Raw genomic sequence first — 23,415 nt, 5'->3', positions numbered from 1 at the left:
GGAGGTAGCAGAGACTCCTAGCTATTTCCCAGTAACCATTCTTCTCCATCCCTTTAAAAAAATTAGCAATAGAACCCATGCATCTAGGTGCACCCATGTGACTAAGTCCTGGCCAGTGGGATGTGTTACTGAGTTTACTGTAAGTGATCTTTAAGTGTTGTTAGAGGCGTCGTTTCCCTCTCTGTCTTTCTTATTTCTGCTTGCCGGAACGTGGATGTGGCTTGAGTTCTTGGACTATGAAGTAGAAGCCACCTGCTGAAGGTGGCAGAACAAGAGAAGCGGCCTAGGTTCTGACACCGTGGACCACCATGCTAGGAGCCCTGGGCTGCCTGTCTCTGGACTTCTGTTTTACATGAGAAATTAGTTGAAGCCACTGCTATGTGGCTTACACCTATGATCTTAACCAGTAGGAGGGTGACTCTTACATTTCTCTTTTTCATTTGTTTCTGTTATTTTCATTGTACCCCCAATTCTTTGCCAAAATTAAATTTCCTCTCAATATGATTAAACCTGCTAACCAGCGTATTAGTTTCTGCTTCTGGAGTTATCTTTTGGGATTCCTTTTTTCTCTTGTGCCAGTGTGCACTAGTTGTTCTCTAAGAGAGCATGGTAGTTATTCTGGGATCTCCTTTTAGTGATATCCTGGGGGGGGGGGTGTCCTCATTTGCCTTGTATTGGACTTCTTGTTGCCAGGTTTTGTTGTTGTTGTTGTTTTGTTTTTTCACGCCTAATTTTAGGAAAGGGTACATGGGAATTAAACTTTTGAGACTTGCATCTCTAAAAATGTTTTATTCTACCAAACCTCTTGATTTATATGTTGGTTGGGTATAAAATTATACATTGGAAATAATTTTCCCTTATATTTTCAAAGGCAGTTCTCTTGTATTACAGCTTCTAGGAAGAAATTCATGGCGTTTAGATTCCTGCATCCTTGTATGTGACTTGTTTCTCTGTCTCTTTGGAAACTTTTATATTTTTCTCTTTGCCTGTAATGTTCTGAAATTTCACAGTTACATGCCTTGGAGTATTTTTTCACCCATATTCCTCACTCAGTATAATCTCAATACTCTTCAATTCTGAAAAATTTTTGTGTTTCTTGGATATTTTTTCCTTCTCATCAATTTCTGGAACTTTTGTTATTCAGATATTCTGCCTTCACTTGATTTTCTAATTTTCTCTTTCTACTTTTTTACATGACAATTTTAGTCTAGGTTTTTGGGGGTAAAGGACTACAATTTTATCTTCTAATTCATGTGTTGAATTTTAGACATTGTGAGCTCTTTTTTATCCCTTCTCCAGAGTAGTTTTTAATCTCTCTTTTTTCTAAAACAATATCCTCTTTTTGTTTCATGGGTTCAATATTTCTGTCTCTGAGGACATTCATTACAGGTAAGTTTTAGTTACTGTTTTAGCTCTTCTTCATGCATCGTTTCTGTCTCTTTCAAGTTTTATTAATGTTTTCTATCATTTAATTTCTTTTCTTCCTTGATACTGGTGTTTTTCCTCAAATATTTTTTGCATTTGTGATCCTTAGCTATCAGCTCACATTTGGGAGTGACAAAAAAAAATTTTTTTTGAAAGCTCATTGAGTATGAGTGGGGCTATCAAATGTGGGCTTCACTGTACAGTTTTCTTACTGGGCTGTTTCACTGAGGGGAAATGGACCCATTTGTCCCTATCTGTAAGTCATTCCTCTTAGCCTCTCAGTTACCCCTGTGAGGAAATTTTCAGGGTCCTCATTTAGGTGAGTTTTAAGCCTTTGTTGCATTTTCTGTGACTGACCAGTATAGAAGGCTGGATATCTCAGTGTTTGGTAGGAAGCCATTCACTTAATTAATTAATTAATGACTAGTTTTGACCTCTTCTGCTGTATCTGGTATTTCTGAATGTGGTTCAGCCTTTCAAGGATATATTAAATAGGATAGGCTCAACTGCTATAACAAATAGACACCAAAATGTATACTGTTTGAAACAAAATAAGATTTTATTTCTTATTTCTTAAGAATCTAGAATGGGTTTCCCTTATTGGCAAGCAGCTCTTCTATGTGTGGTATTTTTAGGACCCAGACTACTTCAGCCCTGTGTCTTTGAATGTAAAAATCTTCTAGTTCAGTTGTATATTATTAAATAAGGTGGTTTTTCAGTTGGTTTAATCCGAAACATGAGTCTCATATCCTGGTTATACTTTTCTCCCAGTTACACTTTGGGAATCAGATTCCCAAAAGGTCCTAAGGACTTTAGTACATACAGTTTTCCAGGCTTTTTACATGAACCCAAGAAGGATTTGGATGGAGGAAATAGTATTAAGACCATTTATTTTCTATGCTTTTCAACTCATTTGTTGCTCTGAGTTTTGAAGGAACAGGTGGGACTTGGGAAGAAAAGAAGGAAGAATTGTTGAAATCCATTCATACCTCCTGGAAAATGAGATAACTTACATGGCTACCTCAAAACTTAAGAGCAGTCTCAGACCCCTACAGGGGCCCTCATGTTAGGCCTGTATATAAGCCCTTCAGGCCTCTCTAGTCAGTGTCCCTCACTATTCATCCTGACTCCTCATTTGTTTGCCTTGAGACCCAAGTTCAGGCCTGAGCCACCATGGCTGGAGTATCTGTGAGATGAGTGAGCCTTCTTTCCTCAACATCTCAGATGTCTAACTTTGTCTGTAATCAAGCCCAGGGCCCTTCCCCTTCCCCATTGAGTTTCTGTTAGCCCCCTCGGCAGGAACCATAAGAAATTAAGATATTGCCAGAATCCAATAGAGCAGGTTGAGCTATAACTTTCACCAAATCTGAATTTGGACTTCCTTTGTAGAAGGACTCTACTTAAATGGAGTAGGTACATACTCATCCTGTGCCTGCTGCGAGTAATGCTGTGTTCCACATGGATTTTATTGTCAGGCCATCATTTTAGGTATGGTGGGTTTCCCAGGGTGTCAGTAATTCTCCATCAATTCCTTTGAGTCATGTTAAGGATGTCACTGAGGAAGTGAAGAAACACTTAAAGCTGGGCAAGGTACAGTATACATCCCAAGACATGTCAGAAAAATGGACCCAGAGTGCTGATCCATGGGAGTAGCTTGCAGGTAAATATGATCACCTAACAGTTTACTGTTTACAACTCTTAAATACAAAGCCATCACTGGCATTTAGTGCTCTTATGCCAGTCAAGACTGAGTTACAATTAATACTTGGAAGTGTAGATCAGGTATATTGAGCATGGAAATTATTGTTTCTGCTTATCTCCTACAGAATATCAATACAGGTCACTAGGAATTTTATAGAAGACCCTGTGTAATGGGCATAAGAGCATTCTTAAACCAAGAATTTGCTAGAATTTTTCTGTGAGGTTGATACACTTTACACCGTTTTCCAGTTTACTTACAGCCAGAAGAATTTAACTTATTTGAGTAGTTTCACACTAATGTTTTTGCATTAATAAGTTTTCAGACCAAACCAGTCCTTCGTGCGTATGAGAATTTATAACCTGCTGCTCTTATAAGATCAAAAACAGTGAATACCATTGGGTCTCTCAGACTCCTTTCAACAGTTTCACTTTAGTGCTGGACTCTTCTGAACCCAGAGAAATCAGTTTTGCATTTGAATTGTCAGGTTTTTTGACTTGACAATGATGTTTTAACTTGGAATAAAATAATTTTATTTTATTTATTGAATAGATGTCTTCTTCTGAGCTGTTCTTCAGATATTCATGTGAATTTGTATGCATGTGTGTGTCCTTGACTGAATCCTCAATTGCATCCATGACCCCTCAGATCCTTATTTTCTCTTCCTAGGAAGAGCATGTCAAGTGGAAATCCTCATGTCCATCTGGGTCATCTTTGCAGTGTCCTTTGTCCCAGCCAGCTTTGTCGTGTTTCTGATCCAGGAGAGAATCAGCAAAGCGAAGCACCTGCAGTTCATCAGCAGAATGAAGCCCCATCATCTACTGGCTCTCCAATTTTGTCGGTAAGAACTCTGCTCTGCTGCTGCTTTATAAATCTCCAACAGGGCTCTGGACTGGGCGGAGGAGACAGCCCCTGGGTATCCCCAGGAAATGTTCTAGCTGGTCTAAAGATGAGCGAAAGAGGAAAAGGCAGAGGCCATTGTACAATGTCATGTCACCAAACATGGCATTAAGCACAGATCTCATCTCACACCAGAGAAAGTCTGTCCACACTGACTTCAGTTAATGCCCACGACCACCACCACCTTCTTCCCTAAGAGACAACTTTTCAAAGAAACAGAGGTGGAAGACTCTTTATCAAAACTCGGAGCCAATGCCTCTAACATGTCTGATAGATTTTAACCTCCAGAGTCAGGGTGTTCTTTGCCTTCCTAGGAACTCAGTTTGTCCTTTGAATTCCTGAAGACCAGGTAAATGAGAGGTGATCATGCTTCCTGTCTTTCAGTTTTCCCATGGACAGCTAATTCATAATTTACTGTACTGTATTTGTAAAATGTTAGAAACATAAAAGAACACAGCTGTAAGTACAGGCTACCAGGAGAGCTTGGAAGTACCAAACCTAGTTTAAGGAGGCTGAGGCACTCAAATACAATAAAAACTACAGATGTTTGTAGGAAAATCCTAGTATGTCTGTGATGGTACTGAAGAGATTCTTGTAAGATTACTAGTAGGATATTACTCGAGGTAACTTAATATTTACAAGATAGCACATTGTTACTTTCTCATTATCTTATGGCAACACAACAATAGCTCCAGTGATGAGGATAAAAATACAAACCACAATAAAAAGAATCAGACTGTGTATGTAGGCTGTTATTAGGGCAAACATTTCCATAACCATAAATATCTCATTAAAACAAATAGATGATCAAGTATCTCTGTTAAATAGTGATCCAAAATGAAATAAAAATTAGTAAAATTAACTGTAAATGAAGACACTGCAACATATAAACCAGTGGATCATGAATGGTTTTTAATACCAGGACCTAATAAGATTATTATCCAAATGATTAATTCTTAATGTGTCATAATTAACACAGATGACACAGATGATATTGTACTTTTCCATAGTAAAGAGATGCATTTAATATTTTTATGAATCCCAATTGGTATTATAAAATAAACTTTACTGGACAAAAAACTCTTAAAATCTCAGAAAAATAAACATGATGAGAAGGTTGACAATGTATACAAATAATTTAAAGATATTCTCACAGGTATGGAAATGTGACATAATCATTTGAATGTTAAGAGAATGGTGTAAGAGCAGAGGGTTGTCAAAACAGAGAACCAGAGATATTCTGAAACAAATGAAAATCAAGATTCTATAGTAATGGCAACGATTTTAATGTATGACAGATACTGAGATGTGAAGGAGAAAATAAACAGACTCTTTCCTGAAGTATTGGTGACAGTGGACAGAGCTAGCTTTTAAAAATGGAAAGGACACAGCAAATTGGCTTACCACCTCCTTCAAATAAAAATAAGAATCTCTTGGGAGAATTTAAGCACCACTAGCAGACACATCTCTTCGCAGTTAATGAAATACTTCGTATTCCAGCAGAAAACTATTTTAGTGGTGAAAATGATGCAGGAATCAGAAGCATATTCTGCTGAGATTCAAGGAAGTTAACACTTTCCCGAACTGAAAAAAAATTCATAAGAAGGCATATAAAGTTACTGACTAAATGAAATTTGTCCTGAGAATAATTTGTGCTGAGTGAAATAGCTCACCAGCTGCCACAACTCTGGGATCCTCGTGAGACCGATGTCTCCCAGCTGCACGACTATCTGCACTCTCGTTCCACCAAAGAACGTGAACTGCAGAAATAAGCAGAAATAGACTCTGAAGGCTATGATGTTACTACAAATAAGACACATAGAAAATTAATCAGAAACTTTAGGCCTTACTCTTTAGCTCAAAATAGTGCGTATCTAGAAGGTAAAACTAAGTATGTTAGTGGTACGATTGCAGAAGGATCAGAGATTTGAGAGATAAATTTATAAATGAATTAATCAAACCGGTTTTATAGATGATGAAACAGAAAGCTGGAGAAGGGAAGTTAAGTAACACAGCTAAAGACACAATCAGGACTAGACCCAAGTTTCATGACTTCCTAACACATATTATTTTATTTAACAAAAGTGAGGTTATAAAAAAGCTGTGTTTACCACTGCACATTTAGGGGATACATAGAAAAAAAATTTAAAGTAGCATGTAAACCACCTAGAGAAAACCTCTACCAATATTAAGTGTATTTCCTTTAAAAAATACAAGTAAAATCACACTAGGATCTTGCTGTATATTATGCTTAGTCTTAGTCATAGATTTTAAAAAATCAACAATGCATAGTTTCTATGGCAATAACATCAGTTTTTAATAGGTATGTGAATTCCTCCTTATAGGTACAACATTTTATCCCAACTCCTTACTATTAACCAATTAAATTATATCCAGTATTTCAACATTCTATAAAATACTGGGATAATGTTCTTGTGCATAATTTTTTACAAACATTTTATAATTACAATATAGCTATATAGGAAAATGCAGATAAAGAGACAACAGAAAGCATGCCTACACCACTCAGATAACCACTTTCATACTTGGTGTATCTCTTTCCATAGTTATGCATACATGTATTTTTATATAGTATGTACTTACATGCACATAGACACATAAGAATATATGGTTTATGGTTATAAATACATAATATATGACACATATCTATATATCTATTTCTGTGTTACATGTGTATTACATAAAGTCATACCACACTGTTTCCACACTGTAAACAATGTTGACATAATCTTCATCAGAACAGCAGTACATGTATAGCTATAATAATGACAATGTTGATGACAACTACTACTAACATTGGGTGCTCCTGCATGCCAAGCCTGGCCTTTTTCTTTTTTTTTTCAAGCCTGGTCTTATATTTTGCATGTATTAACTCATTTAGTTTTCATAATAATCTCAGGTGATAGGTTATTATTATCATCATTTTATGGATGAGGAAAGTAAGGCACAGTGAGGTTAAGTAACTTACCCAAGGTCACAAAGTTTTAAGTGGTGGATTTGAGATTCAAACCCAGGCAGTCTGGATCTTAATATTTTCTTAATATAACTCCTAAAGTTTACACTGAGAGAACCAAAGAGTATATCTTATAGATACATATACACTTGCAAATATACAGTGTATATATTACATACTGTCCTCTGGAAATGCAATAGTGATTTATTCTCAGCGTATTATCATACTCCTAGTACACTAAGAATGAATTTGAGATTAGAAAGCGTGTGCACACACATTTTCAGTAGTTTTTTAAAATAAAAATTGTACATGTCCACTATAGTAAGTTAAAGACTTAAAAAAACTTTAATCTTTTCATTCAAATATGACTCTAAATTTTATAGTCTTTCAAATTTCCTTCTTGTGTAATGAAAAACATGCATATTTCCTAGAATACTGTAAAGAAACAATTGAAAAACATCTGTATCATCTTTGCACAAGTTTTTATTTTTCTTTTTGTCTTTGGATTTCATTTATGTTGTTTTAGGGGACACAAAATTTGCGGTTTTGTATCATAAAATCATCAGTTGACTCTTTTTTACATTCATAGTTTCTTCATTTGCTTTTGGCTTAGAAATGTTGTTCTAATCCATATTATTATATAAACTTATCTATACTTTGTTTTAGTAATTCTATGAATTCAATTTTTAATTGAAACCTATAATCCATCTTCATTTTATTTTAGCATATGGTGTGAGATAGGCATCTAATAATTGTCATAATTTTTCTCCTCTTCATGTATTTTCCAACTTGAACAAACAACTATTTTTGTACAGTCAACTAATTTCTTAGAATATACTACTAGCAGTTGAATTTGTGGGCAGCCATCAGGTCAGCTTTGGATATGTTACGTTTGAGATGTCCTTTGGACATGAAGTCGGGAAGATGAGGCAACTAGATATTATGAGTCTTTTAAATATTAAAAGTCTTATTTATCCTTTTAGATAAACTTTACAAGCATTATTTGAATTGCCACCAAAAAAACTCTCTAAAATTCTGATTGGAATATCTTTCAATGTTAAAAGTTAAATATCCCAAGTAAGTGTTTTATTAAATAAATTAATATACTATGTATATGTACACATATATGTACATATATGGTATATATACTATGTGTGTCTAAGTGGTGAGAAATGGATAATTTTTTTTCTTTAGGCTTCTCCATGCTTTTAATATTTTTAATAACTTTTAAATCCTTTTCCCCCAGAAGCAATCTCCCTACCCTAAGTCATGTTATTAAAAATAAAACCACAAAAGGTACAAATGGTACAAATTTCCACATGTAAGATAAATAAGTTGCTAAGAAGATAAATCTTAAAAGTTCCTATCATGAGAAAAAACAATTTGTAACTATATGAGGTGATGGATGTTAACTAAACTTATTGTGGTAATCATTTTGCAATATATACATGTATCAGATCACTATGTTGTATACCTTAAACTTATACAATGTGACACATTAGTTATACCCTAAAAAAACGGGAGAAAAAGGACAAAAAGAAGAAAATTGATAAAAGTACGTTCACAGGAAACAAAAGATAATGAAAGGAATAGGTGATTTCTTCAGGTTTTTTCCAGTTTTAAAAATTTTCTCATTTTGATGTATCAGAGAAAAGAGCCAGTTCAGTATTTGAATAAGGCTTCACAAGATGTTAATATTCTTAATAAATGAGATGGAAAATAGGTTTGCTTAACCCTTAAAATTACAAAAAACTAAAAATTTGTCAATAAAAGGTAAAATATACTTAATAATGAGAACAGAGACAAACTGACCCTAGGAACGTAACACTAGATCACCAATATACTTTGCAGTTTCATAGAAGAAATGGACAACCGTACCTCTGTTGAGTATTCCATATTCTGCATGGAACACTCCAACTAATTTTGTGTAGCCTTGATTGATATGAGTATGAACTGCCCTTTTAAATGGGTCACCCCACAGAGCTGGCCCACCAGGTTTCATCTGAAAAGTAGCCAGTTCATAGACTCCTAGAATAGGGAGAAAAATAATTATTTTACAGAACACACGCAAGCAATTTGTAATCCTGTCTACTTTGGTTCCAGTGGAAAGCTAATCTACATGTACAGATCTGGAGGATCATACAGCTATATGTGTTCATGTAGACATATTTATTACCAATTTGTACTGTCTATGTTTTTATGTTTAGAAAGTCTTTGTCCTAGTTTAAGGGCCAGTTGTTAAGCTTATCATACAGAACAAAGAAAAAGGGACTGGAAGCTATAGGTAAGCTATTATCTAACATATTTTTAATGTGTAAAATTTTTCATTAAAATAGTGAGAATTTATAATGGAATAGGATTTTTTTTAGCTGTCTGCATCTACACTTCTATAAAAGAAATGAATAAGGAAGTATTTTCCAATCTCTTATGGCTCCATTCTTCTTTCCAACTTCCAGTACTTTTTACTTTATGTAATTTCCCCCTATATGTTTCCATTTCTACCAGGAACAGCAAGCAAATGGACCTGAAGTGACTGTCTCAGAGTTTTTAAGGGAAAACAAACCCTAAAGAAGATGGTTTCATTATTCCTAAATATCCAGGTAAATACCTGAAAAGGATTTTTATCTTCTGGGAGAAAGTACAGGGTGGGTGAAGAGAAAAAAACTAGGGGACAAGTAGATTTGAGAAATAAAGGAAAAACATGCAAAAGTTACAGAAGAATCATGAATCACATAGAGAAAGAGAATCAAGATCTGACATTGTCTCTGAAGCCCACTAGTTCACTTACATGGTGCTAAAAGCAGTGGGGGATGCGAGTGGTTAAGGATCTAAATAAGACTTTTCAAATCTCCTGTAATCTAAAATGCACTACAGAGTTGGGAATAATGGGGGAGATAAAAATAAAATTTAAATTAGTTTATGCTTTTTCTAATCTGACCTTTGTTTAAAACTGGATTGAGGTAATAATTTCTTTAAGTCAGCAAGAAGTGAAATCAGGAAGAAGACAAATCTTTAGGAATTATTTTCAAACTGAGAAATAAGAAAGAGGAAGACACAAAAGTTAGACTACAGTAATACAGCTTGGCAATTTCAGTTAATTCACTCCACCCAAACGGTCACTTTTATAAGCAAATTGATACTTGGTGATTTGAGATTAGTAGTAATTTATGGAAAAATACTTTCATATTTAAAAGTTTATATTATTTCAAAACTATGACAAAATATCATACACTATCCCTCATCTACCCACATGTGTTCCCTGCTCCCAAGGCCCAACTTCTCGACCTTTACTATGTCAACTTTTTCTGTAATACAGCTAAGCTTTAAGTATCAGTAAGATACCAGTTTGGAAAAATACTTCATTATTTAATGCTCATGTTTTTTAAGGATAAGCTAAGAGGTCCAACTTATTTTTATTTCAACAATCAACATATGTTCCTATATTAAGCAGAAGATTAACTTCATTTTTTTCCAGTAGAGCTTTAGTTTTTATAAATCTTTAGTATTTTCTCCATCAAAATTCAAAGTGATTAAGAAAGAAGGACTTACCTTCTTTTGGAGGTTTTTCTAATTTGCACCATGGCACCAGATAAGTAATTTCACTCTCTTGTTTATCAATAAGAGCCAAATTTGGAATGAGAAATTGTTCCTGCCATTCCTTATCTTTGGCTAAAGCTTTCCGAACTTCAGTTCGATGAGCAAAATTGTCTATGGAAAGAAAAGGAGTAAGAAAAATAAAAATGTTAAATTTAAAATCACCTGTACGTTTTCTGAGTTTCATTCAGTTTAGCAAGTGTTTAGGAGTCCACATAAGGACACTGTGTTATGTCCCTGGAGATACTGACATAAATAGATGTGACATCTGTCTCCAAGTTGCTAATGGTCTAAAAGGGGAGGAGCAATGTAAACAACTAATGATAATATATTATAGTAATGGGCGTCACAGACTCTACTCACAACGACTTACTAAGTTACTACTGCCTACTAAGTTAGTAGGTAGTTGTGAGACTTAGGTAAGTTATTGACTCTTTCTATGCCCGTTTACCTCCAGGGCTGATGTGAGGATTAAATGAATTAGTACATGAAAGGAGCTCAGAACAGTGTTTGGCATCAACTTAGTACTCAATGTATATTAACTATTCTTATTCATTTAATTGAAGCATTTAAATTACAGTGTCAGCTTAGAAAAAGACTATTTTTCTTTGTGGGTGGTGATGGTGATGAGCGGTCAGGTCAAGGTACAACTGAATTAAATTTAACACAAATGAAATTATGATTTGCTTTTTCAGCCTCTTCTTTGAACAAACAGCTTCCAAGGAAATAATGCTGATTCTCTTACTGTCGCCCATTCTTTTTACACAGTACTATTTCTCTTCTGTTTGTTACAAACATATGTTACAAACATATGGACCCAGTACTGTATTTACTATTAGGGCTTTATAAGACTAATGGTAAGAGTCTTCTATGGTTTGTTGTGGATAAGGAATAACACCTACCTTAGAGCTTACATTATGTCAGGACCTTACTACTTATTTTCTTAATGGGACATGATTCAACTGCTGTTGCATTAAAGCATAAACTGTGTTTTAATGGGGGTTTGTTCTATTACAACAGGGAAAACCCCTAAACTATGGCCACGTTAAGTACAGAATGAGTACTTTTCATATTAAAGTATAAGATGACTATTAACTTTGGACACTGATGACCAAACACTAAATGAAGTTATTAAAAGCTCTTTGAATATCAAGTCCTGATGTGACTTCACAAAGATCTGAATAAACATTCTAGGGATTCCTGTAACTGTTCTTCTTCTACTAAACCAGGGGCTGGTCAGCTTCGGTATGGGAAGAATTCACTCAATTCCTTTTCCTTTACCTCCCTAGACTAATATAATGATGGTGAATTCCTTGAAATCCTGGGGGCAGAAAAAAACCCAAAAGTGGTCCTGAAACATAACAGAATTATTAAATCTTATAGAACGATGAGGGCTTCAAAATTAACTATTAACTTCTGTTTTCCTAAAGTCCCTAGATGTTTGAATGATTTCTGCTAAAATATTGATACCGGCTATAGCTTCAATATTAAGAAAAAAATAACTCTACTTTCCTTTATGATCCTAACCCACCTGGGTTCTTGCAATCACAGCGTTAAATTTTTCATAAACAATCTTTACAATACACCATTCTAAACTTTTATAAGCATTAAAGTCCAGTTCACAATTTTAGGACTTGAAATTGGAGATGCCACATTTTCCCAGTATTACTTCCCATGTGATAATATAAAGGTTCCAGCAATGGGCTGTTAGAGGTGTACCACTGGGAGGAGTAATCACTGAATTTATTTTTTTGGTATTGCTTTTTTAAAGTTTTACTTAAGCTGTATGTATTTATAGTAACGTAGATCCAAGTCTCGTGTAATATCTAACTGAATGAAGATCTGTACTGAATACTTAAGCTCATGAATCATACCATACTTCCAAATATGAAACACTTTATTCATTCTGCCTCCAAATTCTACACTCCAGTATCCAACCAATTCAGAGTGAGCTGTCCGAAGATGAATGTTTTTCTTAACATTTTCCAGGAACTCTTTCATCTTTGATGGTTTAAGATAAGAGGTACGAAACTCATAGAATGTTCCATCATATTGTCTGGGGCCTGTAGCAAAAGATGAGCACACCTAAAGAAAGATAAGGCAAATCAAATATTTTGGGAAGGTAGGGTTTATAATATGTTACAACTGAATCTGAGCCTGGAAACAAAGGACAGTCAGACTCATAATCTGTTTGCACTTCTGTTGTCCTTTCTCCATAGAATTTGTTTAGAGATATGTCAATAAAGATAACTAATTTTAAATATTCTAAATATTTAGCTACTGTTTCCTAGCAGGGGATCTACCTTTAGTCACTTTTTCATGAGAAGTTGCTCATAAGGAGGCACTGGAGCACTTTCTTTACCCAAGGACTACAATTAGGATCACAATACATTTTACAAATAGTTTATTATCCCTTATTTAGCCAATGTTCTGTCTTTAGTCAATAGCATATGTGTTAGAGTTAAGCATTTAAAGCAATTTTATAATACACAGGTATTTTAGCAGGCACAATTGAAATGTGTTTACTAGCAGACAACTCATTTTTTTTTTTAGGATCTTAAAACAATGGAAATTGCTAGTCAGATCAAAGTATTTCCTAAATCCATTGAAGGAAATCACTGGTCAAAAATAGGTTAGGAGTGTAATTAATGTAATAGGAAACTATGACCTATCCAATTGCATTGTAATATGATGACAGACTGTGTAAATGCTAGAAAAATGAAAAATCAGTAAGTCAGAATTGTCTGAATAATTATTAGGTTTTAATTATAGATGCAATCTGAAGAAGGGCATTTAATCTATGCAATTATAGCAGGTTGAAGGAAGTACCCCTTAAGAACCACTAGTTCCTTTTGTAATAGTCATATGCTATGTAAGTTTCTAATCTGGTTCTCTGAGTGAACTTAACTTTCAGTAAGAAATGCTTTGCCATATATTATCCTTTGTCTATGTTTATGTGTTTATGTATACACATATGTATATATGTATATACACACATACATATACACATACATTCATATGGCATTCTAGTTTACATATCCATCATGCATACACTTGGTTAGCATGTGCACCTTTCCTGAAGCTGATTACACCAGAATTATGTATTAAAACAGTTTTGGTACTTATATAAGCTATTGATGAATTTTGGTCTTATACTGACTACCTGAAGGAAGGAGAAAAAGCTTCAAAGGAAAGCAGTAGGCTTCTTGTTCTGACATATATTTTGTTTACAAAACACAATAGTATATATTTTTAGTTTATATTTATATACTTATATATATATATACACACATACATACACTTTAAAGTATATATTTTTACTTAATTGTGTATAAGGCTTAATTATAATCCTCTATCTTGAGGTCATTTCATGTCTATGATAAATTACATTCTCATTGCCCAGCTAAGCTTGCCATCAAAAACAATTGCAGCTGTCCCTGCATCTGGCAGACATTCTTTACGTGCCGTTTTACCAAACGTTATTAACAGAATGTTACACAAATAAATTATAAATAGCATATATAGTTTTAAAATATTATACATAAAATATAAATATATGGTCCAATGGGGCACTTGTAACAATTGCTTAAGTTGTTTTTAGGGGAATTTGTAATTGGAGATCAAAATATGTGATCAAAGACACACATTTCATAATCGTTGGCAGAAGAAACATACAATAGAAAAGCTCAGGTAAAGGTTAACAGCAAGGGGTGTGTCTGTTTGTGAGAGGATGTGAAGTGATTTTTGTTGCAGAGCCACCAGAACGAGGCTGGGGGAGGAATCATGAGTGCTTCAGGTTCTCTTGTGTCCAAATTAGGGCTCATTCTCCACAGCAGTGACTTACAGTTCACTTGTAAGAGATAATTTGGTTGATACTTAATAACATCAAAGTTCAGAATAAAAATTTAAGGTATAATTCCTGCCCCTGCCCCAGTAGAGAGAATCAGGATAAAGACTGCCTTGCTAATTTTGAGTGAAGGGGCCATTGATGGTTCTTCTTTAGTCTTTTCCAGATAGTCAGTCTCTAGAGTAGATTAATCCTCTTCTTATCCTGTCCTTTGAGAAAGGAGTAAAAGCCTAAATAGCAAACAGTAAAATCTCTAGGTTGGATTCACAGAATAGGCCAATTCCTGACAGGGCTGAATCACAAAAATCTGTTTTGTACATTTCTCATCTAACTTTAAATGAAGTTGTTATCATCATATTGGCTGCGAGGTTCTGGACCCTGCCTGACTTGGGCACCAGCTTCACGAGACAGTAGCTGCTGGGCAGGATGCTCCTCCACCCGCACCCTGGGTCCCCTCTTTAAGGTTCTCTGCAAAATGCTGGGAGGTTGCGTATTTCGTTTAAAAAGGGGAGGCCGGTTCTGTTGCCAGCCAGCATCTGGTTGACGTTTTTCTCCTTCTCCCTTCAGTCGGGAGCAGCCGGTAGCTTGTCAAAAGACAAATCAATTAAACAGGCCGGACCAGCGCCTGGCATGGGCCCCAATGCGGCAACAGCAACCGCGCTGGGCGGCAAAAACGCAGCAGCGGGCGCTTTAGGGGTGTCCTCAGGGCCGCCGGACACTTAGGCCAGAAAAGGCCCCCGTTCATGGCTGTTCACGAGCCGACTGGAGGCGACCCAAGCAGCGGGTCTTACCCTAGCGGCACCCTTCCTCCTCCTCCCGCTCCCGGGGTACCCTGTCTCCGGATTCCGGGACTCTCACTAGAACTTCTGCGGGCAGCACCAGGCTGGCAGGGCTGGGCGCGCGAGCAGGTAGGCGCATGCGCGGCCCGCGCGCTCCCGCAGAAGCCTCTCGCAAACCCCTCCCCCAGGGGAGACGTCGGGCGCGTCCTTGCGGTCCGTACCTGAGGCGCCGGCGTCCGCGCGGCCACAGCTCTAGTCAGGCTGCTTCGGAGGGCTAGCATGGCGCGGTTCCGGGCGCTGAGGAGGGCAGCTGGCGGGTATTCTTCCTTAAATTCCTCCTCCTGTGGCTTTCCCGCTGGCAGGGAGCAGCGCCTACACCAGGGGTAGACGCAAGCTCGGGGCGGGGCTGGGCTCCGCCTCCGGCGCGGAGGCGCGGCCTCACCGCCCAGTTCTCGAGGCGACGTGTCTGGTGTCAGCTCTGACCTTTCCAGTCCCTTTGTTTCCCCAAACGTTTTTACCCCAACGTCAGAAGTCACATTAGAAGTGGCTGAGGCCGTTCCTGGCCAGCCTCTGGGCCCATCCCCTCATCTCCACGCGCACTTGGCGTACAATTCGTAAATGTTTGTGTGTAGAAAGCGAGTGTGGGGGACCACTGGGAAGGCAGTAGGGATCTGCGCGTGTCATGCTTGGAATTTAAATTGTGGACGTGTTTTCCGTTAGGTTTTATTCGGTGTGATGTACATATAGCTGAAGACCAGGGAGCCTTCACTTTTCTGTTCTAAGCGCATTCTCCGTCATCACTGCCCCCAACATCAATTTGTAAGGCTCCTTATCATTAACATTGTATTTTCCAGGAGCTCAGAGGAATGGGGACATTGAGCTACATATGAAAAATTCAAAGATGAACATATGTTGTTAAAACTTAAAATTCTATAAGCCTTAAAAGCAAAAATTCTGATCCTTGCCCTATCCCTGGTTATTGCTCACCGGAATAACCACTTTAAACGTTTCGAGCTGTTTCTTCCAACGTTTGTGTCTATGTTTTCAAATAATAAGCATATTCTACTATTTCTTCTTCTTCTGCTTTTGGTTTAGATAGTATCTGTTGACTCTATGGAAAAGGAAGATTTAAGTCTCTAATATACCACTCCCCCCAGATAATTTCCCTTCTCACGTCTAATGTTTACACAAAAAATTTCAGTTAATTGATTACTTTATTAATTTACATTACCTACATCATATTAATGTTTACATTATTCTTTCTAATAGCTACATCATTGCAAACATTAATGTAACATTGCTTACATTATTAAGACTAGGGATTTCGTTGTGCATTGTACAATGACTTCAATCATCTCTTCAGAGGAAAGGAGGCTTTTTAAAGTTACTAATTCCAGAGAGGGTGATTCAGTTTTTCCCAACAACAGGCATCCATTTCTGACTAATGAAGACAAGGCGTTATCTGTGCCTAGATGGGATCTTTATGTTTAAATTTGTTTTCTTAGACTTTCCTCCCTGGAATTAACAGTTCATTCCTTCATTTAACCTGTATTAATTAAATTCCCTCTATTCTTCAGACACTTTTCCAAAAACTAGGGCACAGAGGTGAACAAAAGACAAAGTCTGTGTCCTCTTGGAACTTCCAGGTTAGGGGAAACATAAATGAAGGAAAAAGCTATCAGGGATAAATAATTACTATGAGGTAAAACAAAGTAGAATATGGAGACTAGAATGTGCTGGAGGGAGGTAGCAGAGACTTCTATTTTCCAGTAGCCATTCTTTCCCACCCCCTCTTAAAAAATGCTAAGAGAACCCATGCATCTAGCTGCAGCCATGTGACTAAGTCCTGGCCAGTGGGATATGTTAGTGCATTTACTGTAAGTGATCTTCAAGTTGTGTAGAAGGGGTTCTTCCCGTCTGTGTCTTTCTTATTTCTGCTTTCTGGAATCTGGATGTGGCTTGAGTTCTTGGACTATAAGGTGGAAGCCTCCTGCTGAAAGTGGCAGAACAACAAGGGAGAAGCAGCCTAGGTTCTGACACCATGGACCACCATGCCAAGAGCCCTGGACTGCCTGTCTCTGGACTTCTGTTTTACATGAGAAGTCACTTTCTAGTTCAAGCCACTGCCATACAGATTAAACTTATGATCTTAATCAATAGAAGGGTGACTATTTCTTTTATTTCTCTTTTTCATTTGCTTCTCTTTTTTTCCTTATACCATCACTCATTAATCCCCAGATTATTTGCCAAAACCCAAAATGATTAACTTTTTAATCAGGTTATTACTTTCATCTTCTAGAGTTATATTTCAGGAGTCTTTTGTTCTCTTGGTCCAGTGTGGACTAAGTAGTCCCTGAGATGGCCTTGTATTAGTTCTCAGCTCCCCTTTCACTGATTTCCTACAGAATCGCTTTTGCCTTGTGTTGGACTTCCTTTTTCCAGGATCTTGTATCTTTATGTGCCTAATTTTAGGAGAGGGTACATAGGAGTTAAACTTGTGAGACTTGCATTTCTAAAAACGTATTTATCAACCTTCTTAATTTATAGTTTGGGTGGATGTAAAATTCTACATTGGAAATAATTTTCCTCATAGTTTTAAAGGTAATGCTCCATTGTATTATAGCTTCTTGTGAGAATTCATCCCATTCTGATTCCTGATCCTTTGTATGTGACTTATTTCTTTCCAGAAGCTTTTATGTTTTTTCTCATTGTCCCTGATTTTCTGAAATTTCACAGTGATATTCCTTGGAAAAGGTCTCTTTTCATCCATTGTGTCTCACTCAGTAGACCCCTCTTCCATCTGGAAACACTTAAATTATGAAAAAATTTGTTGTGTTTCTTGGATTTTTTCTTTCTCCTCTATCTGTGGAACTTCTCTTATTCAGATGTTATGCCCCCACTCGACCCTTTAATTTTCTTTTTTTCCTCCTATTAAATTTTTTTTTTTTTTGCTTATGGAGAGGGGATGAAATGTTCCAATTTTATTTTCTAACTTGTCTAGTAAAATTTTAAACTTCCGACCTCCAGTATGTATTTCCGAGAGCTCCTTTTACCCCCTTTTCCAGAATGTTTTCTTCCCCCACTGTCTTCAGAAATATTATCCTCTTTGTGTTTCATGGGTTCAATATTTCTGTGTCTCAGGACACTAATTACAGATGTTTTCTTTTTAAAAGTTGATGATTGAAGTCTTCATTTGAGTTTTATTTTGTTTTCTATTTGATTATTTTCTTTTGTCTTTGGTACCAGAGTTTTTCCTGAAATGTTTTCATATTTGTGACCCTTGTCTATCAGCTTGTATTTTCAAGTGGGACAGTGAAAAAAAGTTTGAGAACTATATGAGTATGGGCCTGCCAGGTAATGGGCATTACTGTAGGGTGATCTGACTGGACAGTTTCCTTGAGTAGACCTCCCTCACCTCAACTGTTATCTATAAATTACTTCTCTTGTCTAGTCAGTTTCCCCTGTAAGGAAACTTCTGGTGTCCCATTTGTGAAGTGTAATTTTTGTTGCTAAGTTCCTGAGGCTGAAGAGAGAAGGAGGCCAGAGATCTCAATATTTGGTAGTATCTTTCAAGAATACATTAATTAGTATAGGCTAATTTGCTGTTACAAATTGACACCAAAAGTGTATTATGACTTAAACTCAAATGGATTTTATTTTTTATGAGAAAACAAAATGGATGTTCCTGGTGGGCAGGCAGCTCTTTTATACATAGAAAGACATAGACTTCCTCCACACTGTGGCCTTGCCATCTCCTAGAGCCTAATCCTGAATTGCATCAAGCCAGGAGAAAGATAGAGGGAAATTGCAAGAATATATCCGAAAGGAGAATGCTTATAAGATAGGAGTAAAATTTATGGCTATAACTTAGAGATAGGTAAACATTGTTAAATGCTGTTAGGTGCCTAAGACAGTCTCCTATTCAGTTTCTCACAGGTTTTAGTTATCCTGCTATAAGTTAAGCTTTATCTCCATTTTATAAGTGAAAAAGCTTTATCTCCATTTTATAAGTGAAAAGTGAGTTTAAATAATTTCCTCTGGTTCACTGCTGCTAAGTGGCCCAGCCAGGGTTTAAAGGCAAGATTGTAGAATAAGTTCAGTTTACCATCTATATTTAAAAGATTTGTGACCTCTAAGGTAGTTTTAGACTTGAGATGGAAAATCGCCTCTAAATAGTATTTAAAATGGAATGTTTTTCTGTGCCTACTTGTTTTTTACATGTCTCTGAAATACCTGGAAAACACATAGGATAAACATTTTGAAAATTATTGTTGTATATCCTAAACTTCTAACAAGTAGTCCAAAAAACAGGTAGTCTAAAGCTAGAAAAATCATACTAAAAAAACCCTGGATTATTAAAATAGGCTGTGATATAGAGTAACTGGAGAGCTATTTAGATTGGGTGGACAGAGATGGCCTGTAAGGAGGTGACATGAAGCATTTATATTAGCTACAAAGGTGTGTTCAATGTATCTGTACACTTTGAAGAAAGTAATAAAATGGACACCTGTGCTCCTGCCAAGCTTAAGAAGTAAAATATTGCCAGCAGTTTAGCTCAGTACATGTTCCTTCTTGTTCTCCTTCCTCCAGTATACATCCATGATCTCCCTCAAGTAACCATGATCCCGAACTTTGTATTAATCGTTACATTATTTTTTAAAATTTGCATTTGTATATAACACTAAGCAATATATTATTTGTTTTGTATGAAGTAGAAATTTCTTTAAATGGAATCAGATTATTTTTATCTTATGACATAATTCTTAGCTTTAATTTTAGGCCTTTGAAAATCATCCATGTTAATACAGTTGTAATGATAAATTCATTTCTCTGCTGTTACTATTCCATACCTTAATTTTTTGTCCGTTTGACTTCTGTGGACAAGGCCATTTGAATTTCTTTGTTGATGTCTTCTAGTTCCATTGGAAGAATTCCTCTAAGGCAGGCATCTTAAACCTTTTCTATGTCAAGAAACCATTTGGAAATCTTGTGAGTCTATAGACTTCAAATGTTTTCAAATGTGTAACGAATAGGGTTACAAAGAAAAAAATTTACAAAAATGCAAAGATAACAAATTGAACTGGAATGATGAAGATATAAGTGTATTATTTTCTTAAAATATGATAAGAGAATAGACCTCAAAACTTCTCAGCACACACACAAAGGATGTGTTAACTAACCTTATGGTGGTAATCATGTCACAGTATCTGTATACATCAGTCATCACATTGCATACCTTAAACTTACACGATATGTCAATTAGATCTCAAAAAACTGGAACAATACAAAAACAAATTCTTCAAAAGGCAATAGATGTGCTTCTTTATTAGGGCACTGAATAATAAGATCTATTAGTGGGTATGAGATATAGTTTTTTAATTGAAGTGTAGAGTCAGTTTACAATATTGTATTAATTCCTGGTGTATAGCATAGTGATTCAGTTATACATATATATTCCTTTCAAATTCTTTTTCATTATAGGCTGTTACAAGGTATTGAATATAATTTCCTGTGCTATTCAGCAGAAACTTGTTTATCTATTTTATATATAATAGCATCTGCAAATCCTGAACTCCCAATTTATCCCTCCACGCCCCACTCCATTCTCCCTAGTAACTACAAGTTTGTTTTCTGTCTGTGAGTCTATTTCTGTTTTGTAAATATGTTCATTTGTCTCCCTCTTTTTTTTTTTTTTTTTTAAGATTCCACATATAAGTGATACCATGGTATTTTTCTTTCTCTTTCTGGCTTACTTCACTTGGTATGATGATCTCCAGGTCCATCCATGTTGCTGCAAATGTCATTATTTAATTCTTTTTTTAATGACAGAATAGTATTCTGTTGTGTATATCTACCACATCTTCTTTATCCAGTCATGTGTCAATAGACATTTAGGTTGCTTCCATGTCTTGGCTGTTGTAAATAGTGGTATTATGAACATTGGGGTGCATGTATCTTTTTGAATTAGAGATATAACTTTAAATTACTAATAAGCATACAGTTTTATCTGTTAATGGAATTTGACAATATCTGTGATTTTATTGGTCACAAAGTTTCTGGTCTTGCTAATAATATTGTGATTTGTTGCCTACCTTTATAATCAAAGGAAATGCTTATTTTAAGCTAGGAATTGGTGGCATTAATTAAAAATGTAATTTACATCCAAGTTACCAGACCTGAATTTTACCCATGGACCCTCGCCATAGACTGTAACCTCCAGTTGTGAGATTATGAACCACTGCTATAGAGTACATACCTAGGTGTGGAATTGTTATGTTGTAAGATATGCACTTACTTATCTTTACTAAATAGTACCAAACTGTTTTATAAATTTATATCATTAATAACAGTGTATGAGACTTTTCTGAATAATTTTTGATTATTGCCTGTCTGGTCGAATGAATGTGACAGTGCATTTTACACCCCACATAACAAATAGGTGTCAGTTAAAAGGTGGAGGAAATTATATGAGGTGGGCAGAGGCAACAGTCCCCTTAATGGTGTCGCTACTTGGTTATGTCCAAAGGTCAGACTCATCAAATGTGCAGAAGGAAGCGGGAGAGGTGGATCCAACTCTGTCTGGCCCAGCTGAGTAGGAGGGCAGTAGCTCTACATGTAAACTCTAGATGCTGGTACTTGGGTGACATCCCTGGGTAAGTACTTTCTTTGTGCTATATTCTGTGGCCACTAGATGGTGGTATAAACTAGTTTCCTTCATTAGGTCTTGAATAGTGTGTGCTGTTTTTGTTGTTATTTTTTGAGTTCCTGTAACTTAAGCTATAGGTATTTAGAGTGGAGCTATTTTAAATTGTCATATGGTATTATGTATTGAAGAGAAAAGCTTCAGTAAAGATGAATGACTTTCAAAAATTTTGAGTTGCTTTATTATTATTAATATAAATAAATAGTAATAAAACAACAAATTCAATGTTTCTTAACAAGTATCCTACTCACGTCAGTGAATAAGTATTAAGCACCTGTTATGTGTTGAGTATTGAATTAAATGTTCTGAGGAAGGAAAAAGACTGGATGCCTCTTCTTACGCTTATCAAGATCTTGATATTTCTGTATCCACCTCTTGGCTGCTAGTCTTCTTAGAATAAGTAGCAGGAAAGATTTATGAGTAGCTCAGTGTTACATATAATATGGATTTATTTGACATTTATTAACATTTTATTTAGGATATAAACTTCCACATATGGCGAGCCTATATGTGAATTCTCTACTCCGTTTCTTTGCCATATTTATCTTTACCTGTATCAAAACTATGCTATCTGAATTACTGTAGCTTTATTGTCCATCTTGACATTTGGTATAGGAAATTTACAGTTCTTATTCTAACATCATTTTGGGCTATTCTTGGTCTTTACTATTCAATTTTGGGGTAAACTTCGGAAATTAAAAAAAAAAATCCCAATTCTACCTTGAAATTACACTTACTTTATACAGAAAATTGGGGTGAATTAACATATTTATTCTTGAATTTCTTAACATGAATAAAATGAAGCACCCTAATGTGTGGGAGGTTTCCTTTTTTGTGTTTTAATGAAGATTTATACTTTTCTTCAAAAATTCCTTATACAGCTTTTATTGATTTATTGTGAGCACTTTATACTTTAACTGGTGTTGTAAAATGGTTTTAAAAGTGCATTTGCTAACCAGTTGTTACTGCTGCACAAAATACTACTGAATTTTGTGTATTGATCATGTATTAAACAGCCTTACTAGATTTTACTCTTATTAATTTAAATTTTAAGATTTTCCTTTTATAGATTTTTTTTCTCACTTCCTATGTAGAGAACTTTATTTTCAGTATATAGTTACAATTTTGTTTCTGCCTTTCCAATCTTCATACCTCCTCTCCTTCCCTTTCTCCTTCTCTTCTTCCTGCCCTTTCTTCTCTCTTCTTTTCTATTTTTCTCTTTCCTTTCCTTCTTTTCTCCTTTCCTTTCTCCTTCCCTTTCCTACCCCTCACTAAGTAGGATTTCTGTGCAATATTGAGTTTGTTTGGAACTTTAAAGGGAACTTGTTAGTTACACTTGTTAGTTAGTTTTTAATCAATACCCTTTATCAGGTTAAAGACGTTTTCTTCTGTTTTTAGTTTGCTAAGTTTCTAATTATTTAAGAATTATAAATGTCTATTGAATTTTATCAAAACTTTCTCCAAATTTGCTGAAATCACCATTAATTTTTATTC

At 35.7% G+C, this 23,415-nt stretch overlaps 1 protein-coding gene and 1 long non-coding RNA gene across 6 annotated transcripts in view; one reads left to right on the top strand and one right to left on the bottom strand.

Annotated features, from left to right (window-relative positions):
- The window catches only part of LOC105067560 (uncharacterized), a 439,520-nt gene that overhangs the window by 12,277 nt on the left and 403,828 nt on the right, over positions 1-23,415 (top strand). For all 4 annotated transcript variants that reach the window (XR_012506477.1, XR_012506475.1, XR_012506478.1 and 1 more), the window contains exons 2-4: positions 3,794-3,965; positions 9,504-9,598; positions 21,745-21,871. This is a non-coding gene — a long non-coding RNA (uncharacterized LOC105067560). The remainder of the gene's footprint in view (positions 1-3,793; positions 3,966-9,503; positions 9,599-21,744; positions 21,872-23,415) is intronic.
- NIPSNAP3A (nipsnap homolog 3A) lies at positions 1,961-15,637 on the bottom strand. Of its 2 annotated transcripts, XR_012506474.1 has the most exons (7): positions 15,440-15,635; positions 12,467-12,677; positions 10,548-10,706; positions 8,877-9,026; positions 5,698-5,784; positions 5,429-5,608; positions 1,961-4,067 (listed from the first exon to the last, which is right to left on the bottom strand). XR_012506474.1 is itself a non-coding variant. In XM_074361926.1 (6 exons), the coding sequence occupies exons 1-6, from the start codon at positions 15,497-15,499 to the stop codon at positions 5,532-5,534; spliced, it is 744 nt and encodes a 247-aa protein (XP_074218027.1). In that variant the 5' UTR covers positions 15,500-15,637; the 3' UTR covers positions 4,920-5,531. The 2 variants fall into 2 exon arrangements, 1 of the variants encoding a protein (XP_074218027.1); XM_074361926.1 differs by lacking the exon at positions 1,961-4,067 and having other exon boundaries at positions 4,920-5,608; positions 15,440-15,637.

Source organism: Camelus bactrianus, chromosome 4 (assembly GCF_048773025.1).
Source record: "Camelus bactrianus isolate YW-2024 breed Bactrian camel chromosome 4, ASM4877302v1, whole genome shotgun sequence".
NCBI classification, from domain to species: domain Eukaryota; kingdom Metazoa; phylum Chordata; class Mammalia; order Artiodactyla; family Camelidae; genus Camelus; species Camelus bactrianus.
The sequence above is the reverse complement of the archived record's forward strand: the minus strand, read 5'-3'. Positions and strand labels throughout refer to the sequence as shown.

What these genes read in the sequence shown, in the direction of transcription:
- NIPSNAP3A (XM_074361926.1), bottom strand. Translation starts at nt 15,499, where the DNA reads ATGCTAGCCCTCCGAAGCAGCCTGACTAGAGCTGTGGCCGCGCGGACG. An exon ending in GTTTCATATTTGGAAGTATG is followed by an intron (nt 10,707 to 12,466) that starts GTATGATTCATG and finishes TTCTTTCCATAG; the next exon opens with ACAATTTTGCTCATCGAACT. An exon ending in TCCCAGAGTTGTGGCAGCTG is followed by an intron (nt 5,609 to 5,697) that starts GTGAGCTATTTC and finishes ATTTTTTTTCAG; the next exon opens with TTCGGGAAAGTGTTAACTTC.